This window comes from Pyxicephalus adspersus, chromosome 5, assembly GCF_032062135.1.
Source record: "Pyxicephalus adspersus chromosome 5, UCB_Pads_2.0, whole genome shotgun sequence".
In the NCBI taxonomy this organism is placed as follows: Eukaryota; Metazoa; Chordata; class Amphibia; order Anura; family Pyxicephalidae; genus Pyxicephalus; species Pyxicephalus adspersus.
This window is the reverse complement of record NC_092862.1, coordinates 102,547,714-102,575,177: the sequence shown is the minus strand read 5'-3', so window position 1 is coordinate 102,575,177 and position 27,464 is coordinate 102,547,714. Positions and strand designations below refer to the sequence as shown.

The 27,464-nt window shown below is 36.6% G+C and overlaps 1 protein-coding gene across 1 annotated transcript in view; it reads left to right on the top strand.

The window, feature by feature from the left end:
• The window catches only part of DNAJC13 (DnaJ heat shock protein family (Hsp40) member C13), a 91,641-nt gene that overhangs the window by 24,715 nt on the left and 39,462 nt on the right, over positions 1-27,464 (top strand). The window contains exons 3-15 of the mRNA XM_072412314.1: positions 7,849-7,924; positions 11,403-11,552; positions 11,752-11,793; positions 12,736-12,936; positions 13,893-14,099; positions 14,585-14,680; positions 16,031-16,122; positions 16,370-16,536; positions 17,194-17,273; positions 18,493-18,662; positions 20,338-20,437; positions 22,655-22,762; positions 24,544-24,699. Of these exons, the coding sequence (XP_072268415.1) occupies positions 7,849-7,924; positions 11,403-11,552; positions 11,752-11,793; positions 12,736-12,936; positions 13,893-14,099; positions 14,585-14,680; positions 16,031-16,122; positions 16,370-16,536; positions 17,194-17,273; positions 18,493-18,662; positions 20,338-20,437; positions 22,655-22,762; positions 24,544-24,699 (1,645 nt within the window). The remainder of the gene's footprint in view (positions 1-7,848; positions 7,925-11,402; positions 11,553-11,751; positions 11,794-12,735; positions 12,937-13,892; positions 14,100-14,584; positions 14,681-16,030; positions 16,123-16,369; positions 16,537-17,193; positions 17,274-18,492; positions 18,663-20,337; positions 20,438-22,654; positions 22,763-24,543; positions 24,700-27,464) is intronic.

The following is a 27,464-nucleotide window of genomic DNA, read 5'->3' as shown; positions in this document are numbered from 1 at the left end:
TAGTAATTACATTTTACAAAGGTTTAGCCACAAGTGTCCCCCACTTGCACCTACAGTTTCAGTTTTCTATGCCTCCATATGTACCTTAAAAATTTCAAGTCAACACAACCAACGGTTTAGGAGATATGAAGGTTTGAACACAGCAAGTTGTTAGGCTGCAGAATATGACAAGCAGCTTTTACACTCACATACTCTCACATTACACACTGTGGATAAACTTCACAGACAGTTTTTTTTTTTTTTTTTGAATAGAATATGGGCAGTGATGAGAGGGGGTCACTGACTGTCTTGTTCCCATCTGATGTCACATGCATGATGCTATTAAAGCATTACCACATTTTTAACATTATATTAAAGAGTGACTTTCTCTGTTATATAATGGGAAAAAACGTGTGTTTTTTTGTTTTTACACTTTTTTGGGGAGTACCTCTCCCCTTCAGTCTTTTCTTCCATTTCGGTAAAGACCAAAGGGGAAATCCGCAGCCATTTGCCATGTTTTGCCACATCCCCTTTTTGACCACCTGGCTTCAGCTTCCGACCACTCGGCTGAAAAAAATTTCCGGGGAGAACACTGACAGGACAATGTGATAACTCATACTGATGTTTACAAGTAATTAACTCACCTCTTGGGTGCCTTTTTTCCAAAAATAACCTGCTCAAAATGTAATAACCTTTTGCATTTCTTACAATATTTTAGTAACATTTTTTTTTTTGGTTTGCAATATGGTTCCTAAATCTGTACACATCCATGGTATTTTGTGCTTTTCGTTAAATCCCAGTGTTCATTTAACATTTTCTTTTGCCTTTCATGTTGCAGCTAAGTTAATTTAATCTGTATTTACAAGTTCTCTTTTTTATGTTTTGCCCATCTGTATTTCATTTAACATGTAAGAAGCAAGGCAGTCCACAGCCTAAAACATTTACCATTTCCAGCACTAATTTTTTTTTTTTTTTTGCCAATATAATCTTAACTACAAGCAAGAAACTAAAACATATCTGAAATGCATATATAGTAGATGTTCCTATCTACTTATGGCAGTGTTTTTTCGGCCTTGGGGGAACCCTTAGAATTACATTTAGGTCTTAAGGAACCCCTGCTATAATTACTATATTCACATTTTACAGTGCAGTAGCATGATGGTGAGTGGCCAGTGAGATGAATATCATCCCTACAGATAGCCAAAAAGATCATTAGTGTCCGTTAAGCTGACCTGATAATCATAAACTGCTCATTGCTTAATGAACCCCCAATAACCTCTGGAGGAATCCTTGTTGAGGAACGCTGGTCCAAGGATTTGTATTTATGTCCATCCAATCCTGATATATACACAATTCTGTCAGAAAACAGTCATGTCAGTGACTTAAATATTCTCTGCCAAGGTATTTTTTCATCTAGGTCCCCTCCCTCCTTCTAGCATGTGATTCCACAGCAGCAGGATAAAGAGCTAGTTCTAATTCTTAACTCCACATTTTGGTATGGTCCACATGATCCCATGTATGCTGCAACAGATCTGAAAGGCATAGTAGAACCCCTTCCTCTGCCAGTTTTGCTGTATATGAGGTTACAAGTAAAACCAAATCAGATTTAGGTGTTTGCACTAGTTACCTCTAAAAATACAATTAGTGAATTTAATAATAAATACATATTCACTATTTATTTTTAAATATATCATCTTGAGATTTTCTTTATTTAGTCATGTTGCCATTTTGCAAAGTTCACAATGAATCTGTTGCTATTCTGCGGAGTTAAAATTTTGTTAAGAAACATTAATTTTCAGCAGATTATTACCTAAAAACAAAATAAATTAACCCTTTAATGATTCAGTACTGTTGCAGCATATGTTGTGTTTAACACCAACCTTTTGTCTCCTATCTTTTCTACTATATCCTGATATTGATTTCTAGTCCTTGAATCTTTTGCTTCAGTATCGAATTATTTTGGGGAATATTGTCACATGCTGATCACATAAGTACCCTTTCAGACATTCAAATTTTAAATTTCGACTCATTATAACAGACTGTGTTAGACATCCTCATTATTAAATACTGTCTTTGTTCTTATGATTATTCTTTCATTTACGATTTGGGATGCTACTTATAACATTACCTTTAAATTGCGTACCTGTACAGGAAGTCAGGCTTGGTTTACAAATTCCAGGTTAGCCTTTTACTTTTTATATACATTTTTGTATCAATTTGATGAAATATGATTTCTGACTGATTAGTCTGTTATTGCAGGTTACACTGACAATAATATTAATTGTCAGTGTAATAATAGATCTTGTAATTTCCATTTCTTTGATTGTAGGTCAGGCAGATGATTGGCTTTCTGTCACCCCTGACTTCCCCATTTATTATACAAGAGGGTAACAAATAAATTATTCATTATTAGGGTTTACACACACTTGAAGGTTGGCTTCACACTTGTTCACTATGGTGTGTTAGAGCAATTTGAATAGGATGGCAGCATACCACACTGCAGAAAATTTCAATTGGCACATCAGGTGCATTGTTGTAGAGCGGAGTTAAAGTGCCATGAAAAAATGTCACAGCAGTGAGCTAACTTTTCATAGTTGTGAAGCCGGCCTGATGCATTTCAGTGCTCAACCCAGAAATTTTTGTGGGCCAGATGGGAAGAAATTGTAGCTGGGTGGTGGCCCATGTATTCTGGCCCAACTTTTCAGTAACCACCCAAAAAAAAAAGCCGGGTGGTTACTGGAAAGTGCCAGGTGGGATGCACCCAGCTAAAAGGGCCTAGGGAGACCACTGCATTTGTATATAGTATATGATGGTGTACCAGCAAGATTTGGCACTTTCCATCTGTAATCTGATTTGCAAGCATTGTGAATGTTAAAAATGGTACATTAGTATGTCAGTGGATTAAAAAGATGCTCAATAAGCACATTTAATTATCTCATTTGTCAAACAGATGAATATCAGTGCAGTAAGTGTCTTTGTATAATTTGACAATTCAGGAATATGGACTCCTTTTAAAATATGTGTTATGCAGCTTTTTTCAGATTATCAGTGCTGTTGTTCTGCACATTATAGAATAGGAGCTGTGCAGTGTGAGTGCCTTTCAACCACTGATATGACTGGTAGATTTACAGCCCAGCACTGTCATGTTGTGGACATATCGAGCAGATGCTTCTGACCACACATGAATATTCTTTTATGAATTTCCTAACACTTTTTCTGTAGCTGTAATCTTTATGCTGTTCATGTCTTTTTTGTTTTCCTCATATATTTCCAGGTAATTGTATCTTTTTTGTTAGGAAAAAGGGTAGAGAAACCAGATGAAGAAATATTAATAATCTATCTTCCTTTTTTTTTTTTTTGCAGAATAAACCACTGTTTTTTCACAATTAGGCTTAATTTATTTCCAAACAGGAAAACGTGACATAATTATTCTACAGTGTACCCCCCCCCCCCTTCCAAGTTTATCATCTTGCTAATTTAAGTTTTTTAAATCCTCATCGCTGTGTCTTTGTGCTTCTCAGGGCAATGCAGGCAGACAGGGCCAGCAAGGTGCTGTTCCTAACTTCTTAAAACTATCACATTACTGCCTCGATATTTCTCTCAAAAGCTCTAGCTACCGTGTTTCCCCGAAAATAAGACCTACCCCGAAAGTAAGACCTAGCACTATTTTCTAAACCTGCCCTAATATAAGACCTACCCCGAAAATAAGACCTAGTGTAAATCTGTCCAGTTCAGAAAAAAAAACCCACCCAAAACTGTAGTTCAGCCTAAAAAAAAAATCTAAAGCTTAATACCCCCCATCTAAAATTTAAAATCCTAATCTAAAGCTTAATAATCCGCAGCGCCCGTCGTTCCCCCCCCCCCCCCTAACAGCCAGCCCACCCCTGCTCAAGATCCCCCTTAACTACATACAGCAGGTCAGAAGCCAGAACTCGGGCTCGCGTCTTCCAAAAGGTAATTTTTTTTTTTTTTTTTAAGACCTACCCCGAAAATAAGACCTAGTGTGTTCTTGGGAGCCAAAAAAAATATAAGACAGTGTCTTATTTTCGGGGAAACACGGTAGGATTGATTTTGAGCCTCTATGATTGAAAACTGAAAAAAATAAAAGGGGCCCGCCAGTGGCAATCATGCAAAGTGTGCTGGATTAGGCCCGAGGCCCAGGAAATGAGTGAGGTTCTGTCTGACTTGCTGACTTTTCTGATGGATAATGTGAGCACTGAGTGTGCAGTGAAATCAGAATTGGCAATTTCAGTACAGGAGAGGATCCTCTACAACCGTACAAGACTAAAAAGAAGCATGTGATACCGTTGTCCTTTTCATTTATGATTTTTTTTTTCTTACCTCAAAGGCATATGCATACCTTAAGAATCTAATAAATTATGTTTGGTAAACTGATAATTTAAAGATTGTATACATCCCTATTTAATGTACAGCACCTGTGTAATATGTTGACGCTATAAAAATCCTGTTTAATAATAATAATACAAAGGAAGATTCAAAGCTGTTTACCCTAAAGTACATAGTAAATCTAAATTTAGTTTTCTGTTAGGCTGGGTACGCACGTGCAATAATTGTCGTTGGAAAGGATCTTTCCTTTCTAAGGACAAAAGACTCCACGATGCATGAACGAGCAATGTACATACAGCATCGTTCTGCTCTATGGAGAGGAAAGCGGAGAACGACAGAGCGGCACTCCGCTGCGCTCTCTACCCTTCATTACAATCGTTTATCGTCCATGGATCTGCCAGGACAGACGACGAGTGCTGTACAAACGGCAGATTCTTGTCCGATATCAGCCCTGAGGCGATTATCCGACAAAAATCATCTGACGTGTGTGCATAGCCTTGAGCAGTATGTATATAAAGCAACTGATATTGTTTAAAATATTATACTTGTTTTATTCTTTTTGTTTTGCTTGCTGCATCTCCTTCAGACCCTGTTCAACCAAATTTTGTCTACATGCGAGTGGTGGCTGCGTGGGGTGGGTTTACTGATGTTGACATAAGTGTACCGTTCAGAATTAATGTGTGTGTATATGGCAATTTGTCTCTATCTGGAGATCATGTGACACGGTAGCAATTTTGCCATCAGCAATGTCATCCCAGTTTTGTATTCCCAGCAATATTATAGGCTGGCATTACCTTCATTATACCAGTTTACTATCATTTCATAAATCTCTTCTAGTCATTTTCTGACATTGTAATTCAATAATAATTTTCTAATTTCTGCTCCACTAATCATCATCAGAGCTGTGCATAAAGAAATGTCTATGAACCTCCATGAACTGAAGCAATATTGTAAGACAGGGTAGGCCAAAATTCCTGGACAACTATGTTAGAGAATGATATAATAATACAAAAAAGGATTGCTTCAGGTTATCTCTACTAAGGGTGGTTCTACAACTTGTTAAAACATAGAGTGTACTTAACGCAAGGCTTCTTCCTTCATTCTAGCTTTGTTTTGTTATTAACTATTGACATACTGAATTTGTTGTGTTTACACATAGATGGTTCCCTTGGTGTGAAATAAAATGTATCCATAGCCAGAAAAGTTTTTTTTTTGCGCTGTATTATGGTAGGGATAAAACTTCAATTTCTTTTGACCTCTGTCCTTAGGATGGGAGTAATAGAAAATACAAAGTTATCCAGTTGTCACCAAAATAATCTTCTAGTGGAATAACTGTGTAAAAAGTGTTTCGCTATTGTTTTTCTTTCTTCCCTTTTTTTTCTATATATTTTGCTGGAACATGCTTTCTGCCTTCATTTGTCTTCTAATGCTCAATTTATATCTTCAAGTCTTGTGTGTGTGTGTGTGTGTGTGTGTGTGTGTGTTTTGTTTTCCAATTTTTTTTTCTCTTAAAAATGTTCCAGTGATTTTTTTTTTTTGCTTGTATTTTTAAACTAGTAATGTGCCATTTGCTTAAATTCCTCATCCGCTTTGCTTTACTGCAGAAGATAAGTCTCTAACAAAACCGTGTATTCTTTCCTGTTGTTTAAAATGTGAACTCGCAGAATGCACTGTCAGCTTTTCTGTTTTCCTGAATCATTTTTTTAAGAGTATGCTTATGCTTAAGTGGAGTCAAAAAATACCTGTTGACTTAGGTTAATTTAAAAATTTTCAATATTTTATTTGTGTTTTAAACTCTAAGTCAGGGATAATATAACTCAACTAGGAAAATGGTATTCCATCCCATGGTAAATGGAAATCCATTGCAGGTTTGCTGGATCACCCAGCTTTACTGATGAAAAAATATCCTGTCCAGCCTTTGAGTGCTTTAATAAATCAGGCCCATTGAGCTTGCCAAAGACTGATAAGCTATAAGGATGGTGGGTTTATTTGAAAAGAATAAATAAAAATGAATGGAAATAGCTTAAACCACATGCAATAATTTCATAGATTGTCCATTACATTCCTCCTGGAATGCAAATCAGTTCCTATGATAGAGAGGCCTTTGGTATGACCCTGTATTACCATCCAATTCATTTTAATGCTTCTAAAAAAAGCTAATAAAATTTGTGGACACGTCTGGAGAGCGCAACAGTTGTCTTTGTAAACAGCTTGCCTAAAACAATGTAATCCATTCCATACCTCATAAATCTAAAATCTACCTAGAATCATGCAATAAACCTCATATAACCCAATGCTTCTACTACTACTTTGGTATCTCCATTAAATTTAGGTAAAGTAGCACCTAGGGTTTCTGGCTGGAATTAAAATAAATGTAATGTATATTCAGTGTTAACCCAGAATTGCTTTTAGGTTGGGTGTGTATAAAATCTAGGTGGGTGGTGGCCCCTGTATTGTGACCCAACTCTTCACTAACCACCCAAAAAAGAGCTGGGTGGTCACTGAAAAGTGCCGGGTGGTGCACCCAGCTTAAAGGGGCTGGGGAGAACACTGTATAATATTGGTTAAGAAATGGTTTCAACGTGTCATAAAGTGAAATCGGATACTAGTTAATTTTGTTGCCTTGGTTTAGACTAGCACATGCACACAATACTGTAATATGTGAAAAAAAGCATTATGTTTTAAGGAAGTAAAAGATTTCTGCCATAATGGGCTTGATTTATTAAAGCTTTCCAAGACTGGAGAAGAAAGACTACCATGGTGGAAATCCTGGATGTTTCAACAAACCTGAAGTGGATCTGTTTCAGGATTGAAAACCTTTGTCAACTAAAAAGCAAATGATTTTAAAGAAACCCATTACAGGTTTCATTGGATCATACAGGTTACCCTGCAAAAAACATCCACTGGCTGCTGAATTTGCTATGATGATTTGTACATGAAATCCCCGAGTGTGACTCTGGGTAGAAAAAAATAGCTGAGAGCAGTAACCCCGAGTCACACTCGGGGTAGCTAAAACAACAAAAAACAATAGTAAATCAAGCCTTACCTAATTGGCTGGCATCCTTCTTCACAATCCCCGTCCTCTTGCTTCCTCCGGTCGGCCTCCTCTGCATCCGATGAGTCACCGAGGAGTTCCTGGTGACTTTGGTGCGTGCAGACGTTCCGTTTGGGCGTGGCAGGATTTTCAAATCTATTTGTATTGCATTCAATACAAAATAACTGTATTGAATGCAATACAGTGGATTTACATGTGTAAAAGCAATACATTGTCTTTCATGAACGTTTATTTTACAGTATAATATATAGAGTATAATATTTATTTATTTTTCTAAATTGTAAATAAATGACAGCCCAGGAGGTTAAATGAACATGCTATTCCAAAGTGGTAATAGGGAATATTTTGTACTGTTTATGTGAAGAGTTTTTATTTTCAGTGATTTCAGTGATAGTGAATCACCGGTGATGTTTCTTGGTGGTCTTTGGTTCAGTAAAATAAATTGTTTTACCTTTTTCTTTTCACAGATATAAAAGAGTGTTTTCAGTGGGAACGCATGCCATTACAACATACAACCCAACCACCCTTGAAGTTACAAATCAGGTTTGTATTTGATCATTTCAGTGGTTAGCGTTCTGGCTAGAGGAATTTTACCACAAAATTTACACCAGGTTCAGTTTTGCAGCTAAATTCAGTTTTCACAGACTTCCTGTTCACAGTAGATATATAAAAAAGAGGATTCTCGAAAGCTGACCCCGATTTTCCCTTTAGGTAACATATATATATATAAAATTGGATGTATGTATGTATGTTCCACCATCACTAGTAAATGCATGGAGACATTTCAACCAAACTTGCTATGTTCCACCATCACTCAGAAACGCATAGGGACATTTAAACCAAACTTACTAGACATGACACCACTGATCTTTGTATAGCGCTGTGGTATATGTCAGAGGTATATAAATGTATAATAATAGTGTGTGACTGTGGGGGGACATTAGAGTGTCAGCACTTCTGTACAGAGACTGATGGGTCAGTGTTTCGTTGTACAGCACTATGGTGTATGTCAGAGCTATATAAATCTTTATGTATAAAATTGGATATGTGTATGTGTGTATGTTCCACCATCACTCGAAAATGCATGGAGACATTTCAACCAAATTTGCCACATATATATCTGAGACTCATGTGAGTGCACCAGTCATCTTTTTACAGTGCTGTGCTATATGTCAGAGTTATATTTGGATGGATGTATGTATGTTCCATCATCACTCGAAAACGCATTGAGACATTTAAACCAAACTTGCTATACATATGACTGAGACTCATGTGAGTGGACCGCTGATCTTTATGCAGTGCTGTGGTATATGTCAGAGCTATATTTGGTGATCACTAGGAAATGCATGGAGACATTTCAACTAAACTTGCTATGTTCCACCATCACTCGGAAAGCAAAGAAACATTTAAACCAAACTTGCTGGATATATGACACCGCTGATCCTTGTACAGAGCTGTGGTATATGTCAGAGGTATATAAATGTATATTAATAGTGTGTGACTGTGAGGGGACATTACAGTGTCAGCTCCATAGTACAGAGACTGATGGGTCTATCTCAGTGTTTCATTGTACAGCACTATGGTATATGTCAGAACTATATAAATCTAAATATATATAAAATTGTATGGGTGTATGTCATCACTAGGAAACGCATGACATTTAAACCAAGATTGCTAGACATATGACTCAGACTCATGTGAGTGCACCGCTGATCTTTTTACAGTGCTGTGGTATATGTTAGAGGTATATTTGCTTGTATGTAAGTATGTATGTGTGTATGTATTGCTCAGTGACAGTGTGCCTTTTGCTTATATTTTTACATACTATTTTTTGGACTCTTTTACAAATTTCTGGCCTGTAATAATGCCTTCGAGAAAATGTAAGGCAATTGGCCGAGTGCAATCAAAGGCAAAAAATGAAACACTGTAGACAAGAAAATCGCTATAGCTTTATTTGATTCCATTTCCTGTATAATATAAGATTACAATAAATAAATACCCAGGCAATGCTGCGTTATCAGCTAGTTTATATATATAAAATTGTGTGTGTTCCACCATCACTCGAAAACGCATGAAGATATTTCATACATACATATGATTGAGACTCATGTGAGTGCACCAGTCATCTTTGTACAGTGCTGTGCTTTATGTCAGAGCTAAAATTGGATGTATGTGTGTATGTCATCACTAGGAAATGCATTTAGACATTTCAACCAAACTTGCTATGTTCCACCATCACTCAGGAATGCATTGACACATTTCAACCAAACTTGCTAGACATATGACTTAGACTCATGTGAGTGCACCGCTTTGTACAGGGCTGTGGGATATGTCAGAGGTATATTTGCATGTATGTATGGCTCAGTGACAGTGTGCCTTTTGCTTACATACATTTTTTTGGACACTTTTACAAATTATCTGGCCTGTAATAATGCCTTTGGGAAAACGTAGGCAATTGGATGAGTGCAATCAAAGGCAAAAAAAAATAAACAACACCGTAGACAAGTAAAAAACCCCAAGACAGGAATAGAAGACTTGCCAAGCTGCGTGAGAGAGCTACTACATCTAGAGCTTCAGAGACAGTACAGCAGCATGAGGCCCAACTATAGGAAATAAGAGAAAGAGCTGCTACATCTAGAGCTTCAGAGACCATGCAACAGCGTGACACTCGAGTACAGGAAATGAGAGAAAGAGCTATTACATCTAGAGTTTTAGAGACAGTACAACAGCATGACCCATGCCATGGTCAGAAAGAGCTACTACATCTAGAGCTTCAGAGACAGTACAACAGCGTGAGACCCGAGTACACCAAATGAGAGGACTGCACAACATTTTAGCTTAGCATTGGAAGGACAATTTACTATGATCCACATAGACACAAAGACTACATGCAGCATGCAAGTGTTACCGTCGGAAAAATGGAAATGGTTTGTAGTTACTGTCAAGCCAAGAAGTTTAAATCTGAGTCTCCTTGTATTTGCTGCAAAAAAGGGAAAGTCAAACTCTGCAAACTGGAAACACCACCACAAGAACTTTGGAATTACACATCCGCAAATACCGCAGAGTCAAAGCATTTTCCTAATAACATCAGACAATATAATTCTTGTTTCCAAATGACATCATTCAGCACCACATCAGTTGTTTAACAGCCTGGATTTCCATCAACATTCACGGTGCAAGGGCAAATTTACCATAAAGTGTGATCGTTACTTTCACTGCTAGATCAACCATCAAAATGTCTACAACTATATTTTTATTGAAAACAAACTAACAGAAACTGACCAGAAGTGCACTTTCATCTCAGGAACAAAATTTCAGATTGTCTTAAAGTTACAAAGGATGTTTCATGAGCACACGATGTTCTTATTTAAACATTTAAAACAGCATTGGAAAATGTCATTATTTTTAATTTAATTGTATATTGTACTTATACGTTTAAAAGTTGTAAAAAAATATTTCTTTGATTTAACACTATAGCTTTATTTGATTCCTTTTCCTGTATAATATAAGATTGCAATAAATAAATACCCAGGCAACGCCGGGTTTTCAGCTAGTGAACTATAAAACTTGTGCCCAGAAAAGGGTATGCAGAGTGCAAAATCCATTCCTTAGTAATGCCTGTGACCTCCTTAAAGCTGATCTTTCCTACATTAATTATTGGTTTATACCTTGTCCCTATGTTGTGGTTGCTATCTTGGAAGAGGCAATATTTTCCTTTGTCAGCCTCCAGCTTTTTTTTCCTCAACATTTCCTCAACATAGAAAATAGTTCCACTTATATCAGGTTTAGAATCGCAGGTAAAAAAAAGGCTCCATTCTATGGATACAGTAATGTTTTTTTTTAGGGTCATTTTTTTTTTTGTTTTTTTTTTATTACTAGTTCAGTGTTCACATTTTATGCTGGTAGGTTAGAGTGCTGTAATCCTTTTTCAATTCAGTTTATTAAAAAAAAAAGTGAACTGCTGGTGTTCTGTCTCAAATCTATTTTTAAAATCTTGCTGTGTTTTCTTTTCATGTCTTAGTGGCCTTATGGAGACATTTGCGGTATCAGCCCTGTGGGCAAAGGGCAAGGATCAGAATTCGCTCTTACATTTCGAAAGGGCAGTGGGAAGAAATCTGAAACATTGAAATTTTCTACAGATCACAGAACAGAACTTCTTACTGAAGCCTTGGTAAGATATTTGCTGAATAAGCATATTATTCTTCATTGAAAGCAACAGATTTGCATACGCATTTGTGACTGTGTGAGTTTATTGGAACATGTGTATATTTATCTTTTTCTCCAATGTCTCCATTAACTATGTTGAGCAATATTATGCAGAGAAGTTTACAAATGTGTATTTTTTTCTCTCTTTGTTTTTATGTTCTTAGAGATTTAGAACAGACTTCGCTGAAGGAAAAATTACTGGAAGGGCAAGTATACCAATGACATTTATAGACTTACAACCTAGCTGGTATGTTTTTTAAAAATGTTATTCCTAGTTGGCCTTGTAATTCAGTTGTGATGTCAGTTTTTTAATGCTTTCCTGCCGTCCATATATTCAGTTTGTAAATTTATTAGAAAGAGGAAACCTGATAATGGCTATGGGTAAACCCTAATGAAGGGCTAGAACCCTTGTCAGCTTTTTATTGTTTTCTGTATCTCTACAGGGGAGATTCACCCTTTATATTTGTCTTGGTGGCTATTGTCACCAAGACTAAAAGTGTCAAACCCCATATTTTGAGTTCTCACTAAAACATAAATACAAGGCTTAAATCTTCAGTGAGGGCAGCTGTTGGAGAGGAGATTTTTATCTCACTTGCTTTCTACTTTTGTCAGACTTTTTAAACTAAAGGTGCGTACACACTTCCAATTTTTATCGTTCCAATCGAACGACGAACGATCGATTGGGCAAAAAATCGTTCGTAAAAAAGTAACCAACGACGCCGACGAACGAGGAAAGTCGCTGGAAACGAACGACCGGACCGACGGATCGGATTGGACGACGATCGTTGAACATCGTTCGTGTGTATGGTCGTTCGTTGATCGTCCATGGTCTGAGCATGCGTGATGAACGAACGTCCGTTCACTTTCCTGTCGTGCACATAGTTCCTCTATCGCTCAAACGATCGTATCTATTGTGTGTACAATATCTACGAACGATCGTGTCGTTAACTCTATGTGCAGGATCTGTGCTATACGATCGGTCGTATATATCGTGCATGAACGTTCGTCGTTCGTTTTCCAACGATAATAATTGGAAGTGTGTATGTAGCTTTAGAAGCTGATGTAATTGCCAAATAGGTAAGAAATTAAATTATTTAGCACATGTGCACTGCTTTGTCTTACTCGACATGTGTTGGGTTTTATTTTAGAGGTACAACTGCTATAAACATCACTGGAGTGATACAAGGAAATTAGTCACTCTCGAAGTGACTCCTGGGGGAATCGACCAAATTGATCCATCAACAAATCGTGTCCTCTGTTCTTATGATTATCGGAATATTGAAGGGTTTGCTGAGGTCTCTGATTACCAAGGGGGATTCTGCATTCTGTATGGAGGTTTTAGTCGTCTGGTGAGTTTTTGAGAAATGTTCTGATATAAAAACTACCTTTTTTGTTTAGAAAAAAAATATTAATAATTATTTGAAAACTACTATTTGTATTAAACAAGCCAGCTGTTTCCCAGTAAATTTAGGCTCACTGTGTTGACATCTACCATTCCCTCCCTTTTCTTACTGATCTGCCTCAGACTAATTTTTCTCATCTGCTTTAGCTACCATTTTTTTTTTCCTTCCACCATAAATATCCCCACTTTCCTTTCCCCTCCCCCACACACCATTAACATAAATTCATAAATTCTGTATGAAGATGGGCAGCAGCAGCAACCCCCCTAAACCTGTTTTTTTTAACATTGATTGTCATTTACTTCTATTTCAGAACAACATATAGCTAGACTTATCTGTCAAATGTAAAAGAATTACCTGTAGACTGTCTGCAGAAGCTATCAGCTTTTGCAAGTGGAGTAATAGGGTAGATTTAAATAGCTGGCTTCTTCTGTCAGGAGGTAAGTTATGTAGATGATCATGTTTCAAAGCAAAACATATAAATACATTATATTTAAAAAAGTCATCTAGAGTTTAGCTATCACATTCAATTGTTGTACACCAACTTCCATCACCCATTTCCATTCACTCCCGCCCCCCCCCCCATTCAAGCTTTTATGGACAAACATTACATTTGCCACAAAGGGTTATTTTTGGATATCTCTTAGATTGAAGGTCACTGGGGCAGGGTCCTCTCCTCCTCCTCCTGTGTCTCTGTCTGTGTTTGTAATTTGCAACCCTTATTAAATGTCCATCACTGCATATTATGCTGGCACTGTATAAATGCTGTTTAATATTAATAATAATAATTATATTGGAGAAATCTGTTCCACTTCCATAATTCGTTGATAAACAGGCATGCACCCTTTGCTTAGCATTTGAATTAAACTATCTTTCATAAATGTATTTTGAACTTTTTTTTCCAGCATTTATTTGCAACAGAACAAAGAGATGAAATCATTAAAAGTGCCATAGAACATGCTGGAAACTACATAGGAATTTCCTTGAGGATAAGGAAAGACCCATTAGAATTTGAACACTTTTTGAGTCTTCGACTGGGCAAATATAGCAATGATGAATCTATCACCTCAATAGCTGAATTCATTGTTCAAAAAATCTCTCCAAGGCATACGGTAAGGGGCACTGAATATATTATTCTGTTTCTTAAAAAAATATTTTGTTTGCTTCTAATATCCATGTCATTACTTTAGCACTTTTACCACCCAATGCTGGTCCTATATTTTCACTTATGTTCAATGTTTTTTTTTATTATTTTTTATCATGGATTTATCTTTTTACTGTTTACTACCTTGCTTGTTGCAAATAAATATGGAATCATTGTTCTGTAAAGAAACATTTAATTAAATGTAGCCTGTACATCTGCAAAACCATGTTTTAGAAAATTCAATAAACTCTTTAATATGCATTGCTGTAAAACAATTACATTTCAGCCCATCCTGATTACAGAGGCATATTTTTCATAGACGAGGGGCAGGGTGTTATGCGAGTATAAGTAGAATTCTGATATATTGGTGCACTTTGGTTCAGCATAGGCTGGGCCAAAAAATAATATGCCAAGGATGGTGTTGCACATTTTTTATTTTGTGTTTTGTTTTAGGAGCCTGTGAAGAGATTACTAGCACTTACTGAAACTTGTCTAGTGGAACGGGACCCGGCAACCTACAATATTGTAACACTGAAACCACTAGGAGAGGTGAGTGCCAGCTGTGATTGCTGCTTTGGCCATTCACACATTAGCAAGTATGTGAGATTAGCTTTTGTTTCCTCAAGCAAGAGTTTGGTCATCTGCCATAAGCTTTAGCTCTCAGGCTTTGAATCTGCTTGGAAATGTAATGGTAGAAATGAAATCAGCAGGGATTTATCTTCAAAAACTAAAGGCTACAATGTTAAACTTTAGAGTCTGGAATGATGTGGAACAAATGAACAGAATTATTTCCATGTATTACTTCCTCATACTGCATCTGATCTAAATGCTTTCTGACAACAATTTTCCTTATTGGCCACATAGTTACAAGTTATATACTGCTTTGTACACTGCCACAGAGTTAATTTTAGAAAGAGATGGATATCTGTACCAATTGCTGTTTAAAATTTGTGGGCGGCAAAGTATTTCTTCGCAACAGAATCAGCTAAAGGTATTGGCATTCTAGTACTACTGAGTCTGGAGAGAATTCTTAACATTAAAGACCAAATCTAAAAAATGTGCTTTCAAATTAAGACCTCTAAAAAGCAGTCCTGGACTTGGGATGGGTTTTACAAGTTCACTTTCCTGGGTCTCCGGGGTTTCTAATCCAGCTGATGGGTTGTTGATGACTGAAATGTCATTACCTACCTTCTGGCGGATTGTTTTTAGAATTTTTAGATAAAGCCAAACATTTTACAGTTGTCACCAGCCTAGCAAGACAGCACTCCCAATGGTGATACCTATTCCAGTAAAAACTTATAAATTGGTAATGGATTGTTGGGTTCACTAAAATCTTAGGTTGTGTACACACATGCAATATTTGTCGTTGGAAAGAATCTTTCATGATCCTTTCCAATGACAAAAGACTGCATGATGCAAGAACTAGCACTGTACATACAGAACCATTCTGATGTGTGGAAAGGAGAGAACAATAGAGTGGCACCCCACTTCATTCTCTCCCCTTCTATTACAATCCTTCCTCGTTCATAGATCCGCCACGACAGATCAATGAACTATGGGCGCTGTACGCACGCCAGATTCTCGTCCAATATCAGTCCTGAGGCAATTATCGGACTAGAATCATCTAACCTGTGTTCGTAGCCTTACTTTTTTTTTATCTGCATTGCTTTCCTGTACAGCATCCTTTTTTCTGATCATCAATGGTGGCTTTGCTTGCATTCTATTATATTGTTGTTCTTCAGGACTGAGGCCAATCCCAGCTATGGTAGGGGCTGGAAAAAATTAGATATTTTCTCGAAGATCAATTATTTATTTTGTTTTAAATATGTTTGACATGACTGTGAAACACAGATTTTCCAATAACAAAGACCAGTTTACTTTTTTATCTCTTTTACTTAGATTTTTGCACTTGTCTACGACCCTCAAAATCCTCAAATCTTTACAATTGAATTTATTAAAGGACAGATTCGTAAATATTCTTCAACTGAAAGGTAATTTCTAATGAGTATCTGGTATTTTGTAGATGCATACATTTTAGAAACTATGTATATAGTTGATTCCTTTTATTTTTTTTATCTGTTTTGGGACTTTATACACAGTTCAAAGTCAGAACAAAAATACTAATCTTTTAGCAGGTACAACAATAAACATTCATGCTTTCAAACTATCTTTATTAATAAAAATCTGTTTAATAATGCTTTGCATCAGTTTAATTAAAACTGTAATGTTTTCTCCCAGAGATTCCTTATTGGCAAGCCTTTTAGATGGAGTTAGAGCTTCCGGAAATAGGGATGTGTGTGTTAAAATGACCCCAACTCAGAGGGGGCAACGGTGGGGTCTTCTGAGTGTGCCTGTTGATGAAGAAGTAGAAAGTCTTCATTTAAGGTTCCTAACAGCTCCTCCCAGTAAGTTATCTTAGTAGACATATACTTATAGTGTGTCTTTTAATGTGAATTTTGTAGGTTTTTTCTTGTGTGTCACAGTTCATGGTCAGTTTTATTGAATTGTTTAGGAAAGATGTTGCTGTTACGATGTCAGTGTATTAAAGTAGTCTGCTCATTTTGTAAAGAAAATGTTAATGAATATGGCCAATCTGTATTTACTTCGAATACTCAATCTTTTGAGGGAAATAAAAAAAAAAAAAACAGGATTTTTGCTAATATATGATTTGTTGATTAAATTTATCTCAGGTTCACATTAAAGCTCAACATTCACTTTGCTAAGTAAACTATATCTACTATACTAGTAAATCAGTCATCACTCTCCCCCATGCCTAGTTGCCTTACAGATTTGGCTGCTGCCTTCAAGGTATGGTACACCCTTCTGCCTATCCTCTGCATTCTGCCTACACATAGGGTTCTGTACAGCCCACTCCTAAACAACTTCCAGTCAGGGAATGTGGGGGTCGCTTAGCAAACTGTGAAGCAAAAGGATAAATGCACTTTGTTTGAGAGCGTGTTTATTCTTTAGGTCATCTAATACATTCAAATACAATACTGCATTTTTTGATTAGCTTATGTTTTTGAAAATAAAAAAATGTTTTATTACATTTTTCGTTACAGATGGAGTGTTTGCAGATTCTGTCTTTAGATTCAATTCTAATGTTTCGTACAGTGGAGTTCTTCATGCTGTAACACAAGATGTAGGTATATACATAACATATGAATTATATATTTGCATGTAGTCCTATGATTGCATATTTTAAGTACCACTCCCAAAGTAGGACTTGTCAAACTGAACTCAATCAGGTTCTTCAGTGTTATTCATTTGTATGACTCTGTGTGGGGTTTTTGAGTTCTGCTGTGACATAAACTTTCCTATCTGGAACAAGGAACTTTGTTATATTACTTTAATATATTTAAACTACTTAGTAACAATTTTATATATATTGTGGAGGGGGAAGAAGTAAACTACAACATAGATTCAATCAAAATATTGATAATACTATGATGTATCACTATTCTAATAGTAATCTTATTTTACTATATTCGAATACCATTCTCCATTGGGCTGGGCATATATACTATCCAGATAGTAATTAGTATTTTTTCTCCTGGTAATATCTGCTATTAAAACTATGCGTCAAAGCAAACTTGTGTGGGTCCTTCCCAATTCCTTCTACTTTCCTACTATTATCCCACTTTCCACTGGAGATATGCTTTTTAAGAGCTGATACAGGATGGAAATCATGTGGTTTGGCCTAACAGATGCAGTAAAAGGTTCTCTATTTGCCAGGGAAAAAATGCTTGATTTAGATGTGGCCCACTACTCTACTTGACACAGTTTTAGCCCTTTGAGCCCTTTTGAATCCTTTTTATGTTCGACATCACAGGCTTATGCAGAATATCAGTTGCAAACTATAAGAATTCCAAGGTCTCCATAGTTAAAGAATCAGATTTGAAAAAATGTTTAATTTCTGTGCATCTTTTTTATGATGATATAGATTATTACAATAAGGTATATGTCTTGACAGTCTTAAGAAAAACAAATACACAAGTACAATTTGGCTCACTATAAAGTGTATCATATTTGCAAGCCATATAACTGATATGAGCATTACTTGTGATTGCAGTGCAGGAGCAAGAGAGTAACTAGCTGGAAAGAAAACATTTTCAGAACTTCAGAACCAAGCATAGCATTGGAGCTGGTCTTTGAGCCTTGCCGTAGAGTAGAGAACAAGTAGTTATCTGCTTCTTTGTTTATGAAATGCGATCATCTGTGAGCATAATATTTATAAAAATGTTTAATATGTCATTTAGTTGTGGATAAAGCATTTTATATATTGTTACATTTTTTTTTTCAATTTTTATAAATTGGATAGTCATTCACATTAAACAAACATTGTGCTCTCTACTTTACAGGGTCTCTTCTCTGAGAACAAAGAGAAGTTGATAAATAATGCCATAACATCCTTACTCTCTCAAGAAGGAGACCAAGCAGCATCAAATGCTGAGCTGGAGAGCCAATTTCAGGCAGTCAGACGATTAGTGGCTTCAAAAGCTGGATTCCTGGCCTTTACTCAGCTACCAAAGTAAGAAGATAATCAGCTTGTCGTGATAAAAATCTGTCTTCTGCTGCAATGCTTACTGCCGGAGGCCTCACTTAATGGAGTTGAATGTGTTTATTAATATTTATTATGTTGGTCTTCAGAGCTTAAGACTGCTTATCCTACAGTGTGTTCACCCTAATGTAAAAAAACCTGGATTTTTTTTTTTTCTTTGTGAAGCCTGCATACTGAAAAATTTTAATGGCACGTCATACATTAATTGTATTCCATAAATAATAGAGATTTATGGAGTACAATAAATGTACTTTTTCCAGAGGATTTTGTAAACAAGGTCACTTTTTTGGGGTAGAATTAAGTAATGGTTTTATCCTTCTTCAGGTATTTATTGCTGTCTGTTTTTTTTTTTTAGAAAATGCATACTCGTGCATTGGTCCTTTTGACCATTTTCTCTTTTTTGATAAAAAGTGAAAATGGGTGTTGTTGCTCCCAGAACTAGAGGTGGGGTTAAATACTTCACTTGTGACATCTGACATATGTTTGATGCGTCTTGAGGACAGAATGTAGTAATCTCCCCAGTCAGACACAGGCAACAAAAAAATAACATCACATTGTACTGTACACTTGTACTTCTTTTAATGTGTTTTTCTTTTATTTCAATGTCCAGTAAATATTATTTAGCCACTTGCGCTAGCTTTTTTAGCTCACAAATTGAGGCTGGGTTCTCAAAATACAGAATCTGTGCATTTACATGTACTGCTTAGCTTACTGTAATGTCCACCTCCATCCTTTAAAACCAAATAACAGGGTTATTTCCTGACTCCTATTGATCTGCAAATGGAGGTCAGAAATTAAATTTGTCTATTAAACCACTATAAATGCTTCAATACAAATATACTATTGAGGTAACGTAATGAAAAATTTAAGTACTATAATATATGTTATGGAAATCTCAGTTGCCATCGTGAACGGGAAACGCATGGCAATTTGTTTACTTTGATTCATTTTGAATAGCACCCAACACACAGAATGCATAGTGGAGCACTGTGGTAGGAAAAGAATGAAATTCATATTTATAAGTGTTTTTTGTAAGTAAGTAAAAATAAAGCATTGAACACATGCATTACCATTATGCACAGATGTGAAAGCATCTTAAAGGAGTGGGAAAATCTTGAGTTTGCTGACATTGTAATGATTTACTTTTTTGTCATGTCTGTTAGATTAATTTACACAGAGTTTTCATGTTTCCCCCACATTCCTAAAAACATGTTCAGTTGCAACCCCCAAATTGTTCTTGTATTGTTGCATGTATTGAAAAGTAAGCAGTAAAGAGAGCAGTGTGAGCTTCCAAGCTACTGGGCACAAAGTATGTGCACAATTGAAATAATAAAAGATTAAGACGTTAAAAAAAATGTCCACATCTTACAAATTCTGTCCTAAGTATGCAAATATATGAACACAACTATACAATATTTGTTGAGGATTGTTTGGGAACTTGATATGCGGTTTGTAAGGGGAAAGTATAATTTTACATAGAAGCTATTTTCATCAATGTCCACCTAAAATAAAGCTACCAGAATAAAATAATTATACATGTAAATAAAGAGTTATGTTATATATTGTCAAAATGATCATTCTTCATTATTGATCATGTCAATTGCTAACCTCCTGTGTAATCATAATTTGTTTCTTTAATGTAAAGGTTTCGGGAGCGCCTTGGAGTAAAAGTGGTGAAGGCTCTAAAAAGGAACAATGATGGTGTGACCCATGCTGCTATTGACATGCTCTGTGCACTTATGTGTGTAAGTTTAGCCCATCCTTTTTCTATTTCTTACAGATTTATTGATTGAATCCACTGGGGATGGCAAGTAAAACAGATGCATTAGGATATACAGCTTTTTTTCTATAGAAACCTATAGGATCGCTTTTTTTCCTGGCGCTGGTTTGATATTGAAACAGAAAACATGCTTAATTCCCTTTTTTGTTTTTTCTAATTTTTATGTTCTAGTTTTTGAGGCACATATTGGTTCTGATTAAAAGACACATAGACACATTAATGGCTGCTTTACATTCTAAAGGCAAATTCTTTTTACATCAGATCAATTTTTAAATCAATAAAATGATCATATCTTAAGTAAAATGTATTTAGGACCCATCATTACCATCCAATTTTTCTGTACCTGAAGTGGTTGTGACACAATTGGAAATTTTGCTAAATTTTGATGTAAAGTGTGTTAAGATGTTCTGAATGTCGCTTTTGGGAAGGGAGTTTGCTAGGTTTACTATATATCTGGTTAAAGTGAGTATTATATATTGTAACTAGTATATGTATCTAATGCTTGCAGTATACGTGGTGGACACACCAATATTGGGTAGGGCAGCACGGTGGCTCAGAGGTTAGCACTCTACAGTGTTGGGTCCCAGGTTTAAGTCTTGGTCTGCATGGAGTTTGTAGGTTCTCCCTGTGTTTCCTTCCGGTTTCCTCCCACATTCCAAAAACATTCAGTTAGGTTTATTGGCTTCCCCCCAAAATTGACCTTAGGCTGTATTAATGACATATGACTATGGTAGTGACATTAGATTGTGAGCCCCTTTGAGGGACAGTTACAGTAACATGACTATGGACTTTGTACGGTGCTGCGTAATGTGTGTAATAATAAATAATAGGTACGCTAGTCAATAGCAGTGCAGCTGATGTGTAGCCTAATTACAAATTAAGATACTAGTGTTCACTGCCCATGTAGTAAACATAGCAATTTCCTTTTTACAAGCCAGCTTTGTACATACATGGTTTGTGACGTTACATCACATACAGCCCATAAACATAAAGCATATTGTACACTAGTGCTGCATTTTGGGGTTTCCTAAAGACAGATTAGTTTTCAAGAACAAAATTGGCAGCAGCTCCGCTCATGTGTAACAGTCCTTATGCTGTGAGCAAAAACACTAGAACTCATATTTAACTGCTGCTACTTGATAGTGTCTCCTCAAGGAACTGAATACACACACATTATCATCATTATCACACCCTATTTTGGATAAAGATGTCCTGCATTATAATAAACTCAGTCCACACCCCTTATTTATTATCATGATGCATGATGAAGTTCCAGCCAAACTTTCCCAGTCATTTGCAGTTCAGTGTTTTTTTTTTTGTAATTCACTGCAAAAATGTTTGATAGCTTTCTTTGTATTGAATAGGTACCCTTTATTATATGCTGGTGTAGTCCATTTAGTAAAGAGTGTGAAGTATTGTGTGCAACAGATGTGATCATTGTACCATCCCTCAGCTGTGTTGTGGTATTGCGTTTGGGGCTTTGTATTTATCCTTATGGCCGAAACCATCAGTGGTCTCCCAAGTTTATTCCCAAAATGTATTCATTGTACACTTTTTGAGACTGCTCAATTCGAAAAACTTTATACTACTGTAACCTTTCAGACATGCCTTCTTGGTAGAGAGGATCAGTTTCCATTCAGAATCACAATATGTGCATGCCTCTTAAGCAGTTAGGGTGTCTTAAACATGCAGTCTGGCTTCACCTTCTCCTGGATATGTGAGACACCAATTTCTGTAAAAATTGGCAAACATATTGCTTTAGCTCATTCATGCTAATCTGTAATAAGATGACCGAAATTAAGCAGCTGGTAAATGTTTGAGCAAACAAAGTTTGGTGTACTTCTGCTGCAGGGGTAAGGTTTCTATGTTGCTGTTTACTGTGTGCATATTCCTATTCATGTGAAGGATTTGGCAGTTGTTGTAAACTTGTGATCTGTAGATCGCATTCTATCATGTGACTTTTTTCTTCTTAATAATCGTATTTTAAACTTTGGTTCTTAAACTTCCTGTTCTGCAGATGTCTGTTTGAAAAATGATCTATTTCCTTTATTGTTATGATTAGGTACTCTGTGCATTTATCTAGCTGCTAGTGGGTTTCTCTGAATTATCTCTGCTTTGCTGATCTGTTTTATCACTTTCATAGATGTTCTGTGTAATAGTCCTTGATTCCTTCCTTTTGCAGCCCATGCATGATGACTATGACCTAAGGCAAGAGCAGCTGAACAAAGCATCCCTTCTCTCTTCCAAAAAGTTTCTGGAAAACTTGCTAGAAAAGTTTAACTCCTATGTGGTAAGCAGATCTAAAGAATCCTTCACGTATCATATTCATATTTGATAGGGTTTTATTCTTATTTGATTATGGTAGACAATGGAGAATTTACCACCCAGTGGTTTCTTGGACAGTTTAGGATTTTCATGGTGAGGTTGCTCTACTTAGTTTTTACAATGGACTTCATTCATTAAAAGAAGGTCTCATCTCCCTGCTGGACATTTTTAGTACTGGGGAGAATAAAAAAAGAAGCGTGGATGCAACCTCCAGGTTGGTGAGAGAACTTGAAACTCCATAAAAAAGGAGAGAGATCTTGCATTAAGAAGAATAGATTTTACAAACTAGTGTCTGAATCTCACCAATTAACTCAACCTATAACCGAAATATCAACTCTTGATGAACTGAATCTCCAATACGTGCATATTGCCAGAAACTTTCTGAGATTACCACAAGACAGGCTAAGGTACCCAACGTGGTCACATAAGTTTTCAAATAAAGATGCTACATAGTTTTAACAGTTCTCTCTTAATATGCACACTGACTCAGTAGAATTGATAATGAAGGTAGTAGTATATGGGCAGCTGTAAAAGCCACTTGTCTTTGAAGATCAAAGGCATCCTGGCATTGATTACCTTTTGTGCATTATGTCTGAATTAAAACTCTCCATTTTACACTTTAAAATCTTTGCATCTTTGAATGTATAAGCTGCAAAACTGTGTAAATTTTCTTTTGCAAAACAAAACTCAAGCCCTTTTTTGCATTTCTGTCCCAAAGAAAGGGCAGGAAAAAAAGCGGTAGTTACTCCACTAGAGAGGGGAAATCTCACCTTCAATATTTCCTTTTCGGCCTATCCACTCTATTCCTATTCTGCTAACACCTGAAAAGTTGTAGATTTCACTCCCAGTAACAGTGGTCATGACAAAGCATGACATTTAACAAACAGGTATACAAATGACAAAAAAAAAAATTTCTAGAGTTCTCCTTTAAATAAAATACTTTAAGCAGTGCTGATGTACTTTCCTTTAACTTCATCATTGTATTGATCAAAATGTAAGCAATGACCTGCATAAAAGATGAATCACTCTGTTAATGTTTGTATTGTCTAAAGCTAGCTAGAATGTCCTCCTCTCAACTCTAATCAAAGTAAAGTCAAATTTGCTGAACTGACAGTATATTATACATTGACAAATGTTTAGGCATGTATTATATATAGTATATATTATTTTAGCAAGAGCACTCTTGTTGTATTTCTATTCAACTAACATTTTTTTGCTGGATATATAGTATGCTTTATGTAACCTAACTTGGACAGTTGGACCATTTAAAACATTTGTATAGGAGTCTGTAGAGAGCTAGAGTTGCAAGGTTAATATTGCTTTCTGTGGTAGAGTGGGATTTCCACTCTCTTCCTGTGTATTCTCTGGAACAGAAGGTTACAGGAAATCTCCATATCTGACACATGGTCAATAATATAAATCTGGTAAAGACTGATGCATAGCTCCTATAGACTCATTACAATAAGTTTTATTTGTCTATTTATATTATTAATTCATGTTGCACAGCACTGATGACATAGACATTTTACTTCAGTCCCTGCACTTGAAAGTTTTGCCATCACTGCATCCTAGTGACTTCAATACTTTAGATCTAATGATCAAGTAATACCAAATATGATAACTAATACCAAGTCTTTAGGCATTATCATACACATGTTTTTTTATTTATAGCCAAAGCATGCATTCAGATGTGTAGTTCTACCACATGAATTGTGACAGTGTTTTATTATTTATTCTTGTGTATAGAATTATGGGACTGGTGCTCTGGTTATCAGCTCGCTCCTGGATTTCCTCACCTTTGCTCTGTGCGCCCCTTACAGTGAGACAACAGAAGGACAGCAGTTTGACATGCTGCTAGAGATGGTGGCATCAAATGGTAGAACGCTCTTCAAACTTTTTCAGGTGTTGCTTTAATTTTCCTTTTTTTACTGGTATTGATATTCAGTTAATTTTTTTCTGATCCATAGAATACCCAGCATTGTAGATTTATTATCCTAAATAGTTTTGTATCTTTTCTATTGTAATTAGCACCAAATTATTGAAATTATATGACACCACAAAATAGTTTTAAGTTTATAAATGTCTTGAACTTTAATGCTTGGCATGAAACAGTAGTACAGGTTCTTATGATTATTTGGGTGTCTTTCAGTTAATTCAACCCGTAGCCAAGACTGCTGTTTACTGTTTGTAAACTTGCAATTTATTATTTGCATGATCACTGAGGTAGGCTTGAATCAGACTAGTGGCGGTAGGCCCAAAGTTGCGGATCCTAGATAGGTAGGAACGTCTAACTTAAATTGTAGTTCATAGTTATGGCATCTAATAAACATGAATGGGCCCCAAAGCTGTGGCCTTTCATACTGAAAGTATGTTTAAAGGTCCAAACCAACAATGTGTAAAACAGGCATGTCCAAAGTCCGGCCCGGGGGCCAATTGTGGCCCGTGTTCAGATTTTCACTGGCCCGCAGCCTCTGTCATAAAATCAATAATATGCGGCCTGCCAACACTGTTGACCATAGTATAAAATACGTACAAAAAAGCTATTTTATATTTCATTGAAGTTAATCAACCGCCTTGCAATTATCGGCCAGCAACTCAGTGGGCATATTTGGCAGGACAGGAGTCCCCATGTGTGCATAGGGAATCCCCTACGTCATTATAGTGGGCGTGTGCCGTGTGGGACCCGCACGGACCATGCCCGCTCTGATTCCAACAATGGTATCTGCATGGAGCCCGCACTGACACCGGACACGTGCACAAGGAATCCCTCACGTCACCCTGGTGGGACCCGCGCAGACCATGCCCATTCTAACCCGGAGTATGTACTGAATGGTCAGCCCCCCACACATTTTCACCTCACCAAATCTGGCCCTCTTTGCAAAAAGTTTGGACACCCCTAGTGTGGACTAAATGTATTTATTGTATCATGAAGAATGAGACAGCATGATGTAATGGTTTGCAACCCTTCTCAGGATTCTAAAATATTGTTCCTAATCCTTTTGGTGGCTGAGATGAACCACTTATTACTTTAATAGAGAGGTGTTTCATAAATGTGGGGAAGCAAGGAGAGTTCAGTTAAAGTGTTAGGGAATGATTCTTTTAAATCAAAAATAGTTCTTAATGCACCAACAACAGGGGTGAAATGATTTTTTTTTTACTTCAGTGCCTAGATTGAAGATTGAAATATTCTTGAAGTAGCCATGCATGCATTAATTTGCAGCTCAAGGACCGATTCTTGGTTCTAGCTATAGTATATTGGTATTTTATATCCTATTTGTTCACTTTTGCTGTTAGTTCTTTTACCATTTTTAAATACAAGAAAAGGAAGGATGAGGTTTTTTTCCTGTTTAGTTTGTATTTTGAAAACCCTTCTAATACTCCAACTCGTAGAAGTGTCATTGAATTGTTTCATTGATTTGTTGGTTTTACAGAGATGCCACGCATACCTGTTTTAGGATTACTGTTACTAATATGACCACTGACATAATCTGGTTCTGAGATTAAGACAGGTAATCCCCTGGGAGAACAAACTATATATACACAAGGCTTGTCTTCTACACTTTGTGATATTTAGTCAAGCAGTAAATAAACACAAATATTTTTTACTTTTTTAAAATTGCAAGTTTTTAATATAGGTAGCATATTGTTCAATAAATAGCACACATAGCTAATTGATAAAATGTTATATGAATTCATAAGGCCCTCTGTAGAGGGGTAAATTTTCCACCAGGGGACACAGACAAATAAAAACACTTGAGTGGGTTTGTAATCCTTCTGTATTCTATCCAAAGCTCGAGAAAAATATTTAGGCTCTAGATACTTGAAATACAGCTGTCATAGTGTATACCTAGAAAAGCTTATTCCAGGGAGGGCATCAAATGTTTTATGTGATTCTTCTTACATGTTGTATTATTATAAGGAACGGTTTTATCTGCTAACTGATTTAGAAAGAAATTTGGATAGACTTCTGATCCCCATAGAATACTGTATGGTGTAATGTAATCCCATAAGAAGGGAGACAACCCTTGTTTGATATACAGTGGTGCCTTGGTTTACGACAGTAATTATCAGAACTTTCAGGTTACGAAAGAAATTTGGATGAAATGTTGTTTCTGAAACCGAAAGGTGCTCCCGGATAGGGAACGCAGATTACAACATGTATTCGCTAGGCTTGCCTCCTCTCGGCTCGGCTCGCCTGACTTGGGGTCGAGTCACTCAGGCTACCACAGCCTTAGTCTGCTTGGATGCATTGCCTCGTAAACATCTCTGACCCTGTCTCGAGTAATTGCTGTGCTGTATTGTTTTTTTTTTTTTTTTTTTTTTTGGTAAATTTTTGCTAAATTTATTGCGTGTGCTTTATACATAATCCCTCATGGGTCCCAAGAAACTTACCGAAAAGGAGCCAGGGAAGAGGAAACGCATGCGAATTACACTGGAGACGAAGAAGGAGATCATCGCTAAGCATGAGGCTGGGATGCGACTGCACGCCATTTTGGAAATCGATGTCGACCATTGGTACAATATTAGCTAGTAATGACGCCATTAAGAAAGCTGACGTAGCTAAGGGTGTTGCTGTAATGACGAAGCCGGCTGGAGATAGCCATTATATGCGCGAAGGCTAAGCAGCTGGACACCGATCTCGTGAAGAAGCCCCCTGGAAGCACTGA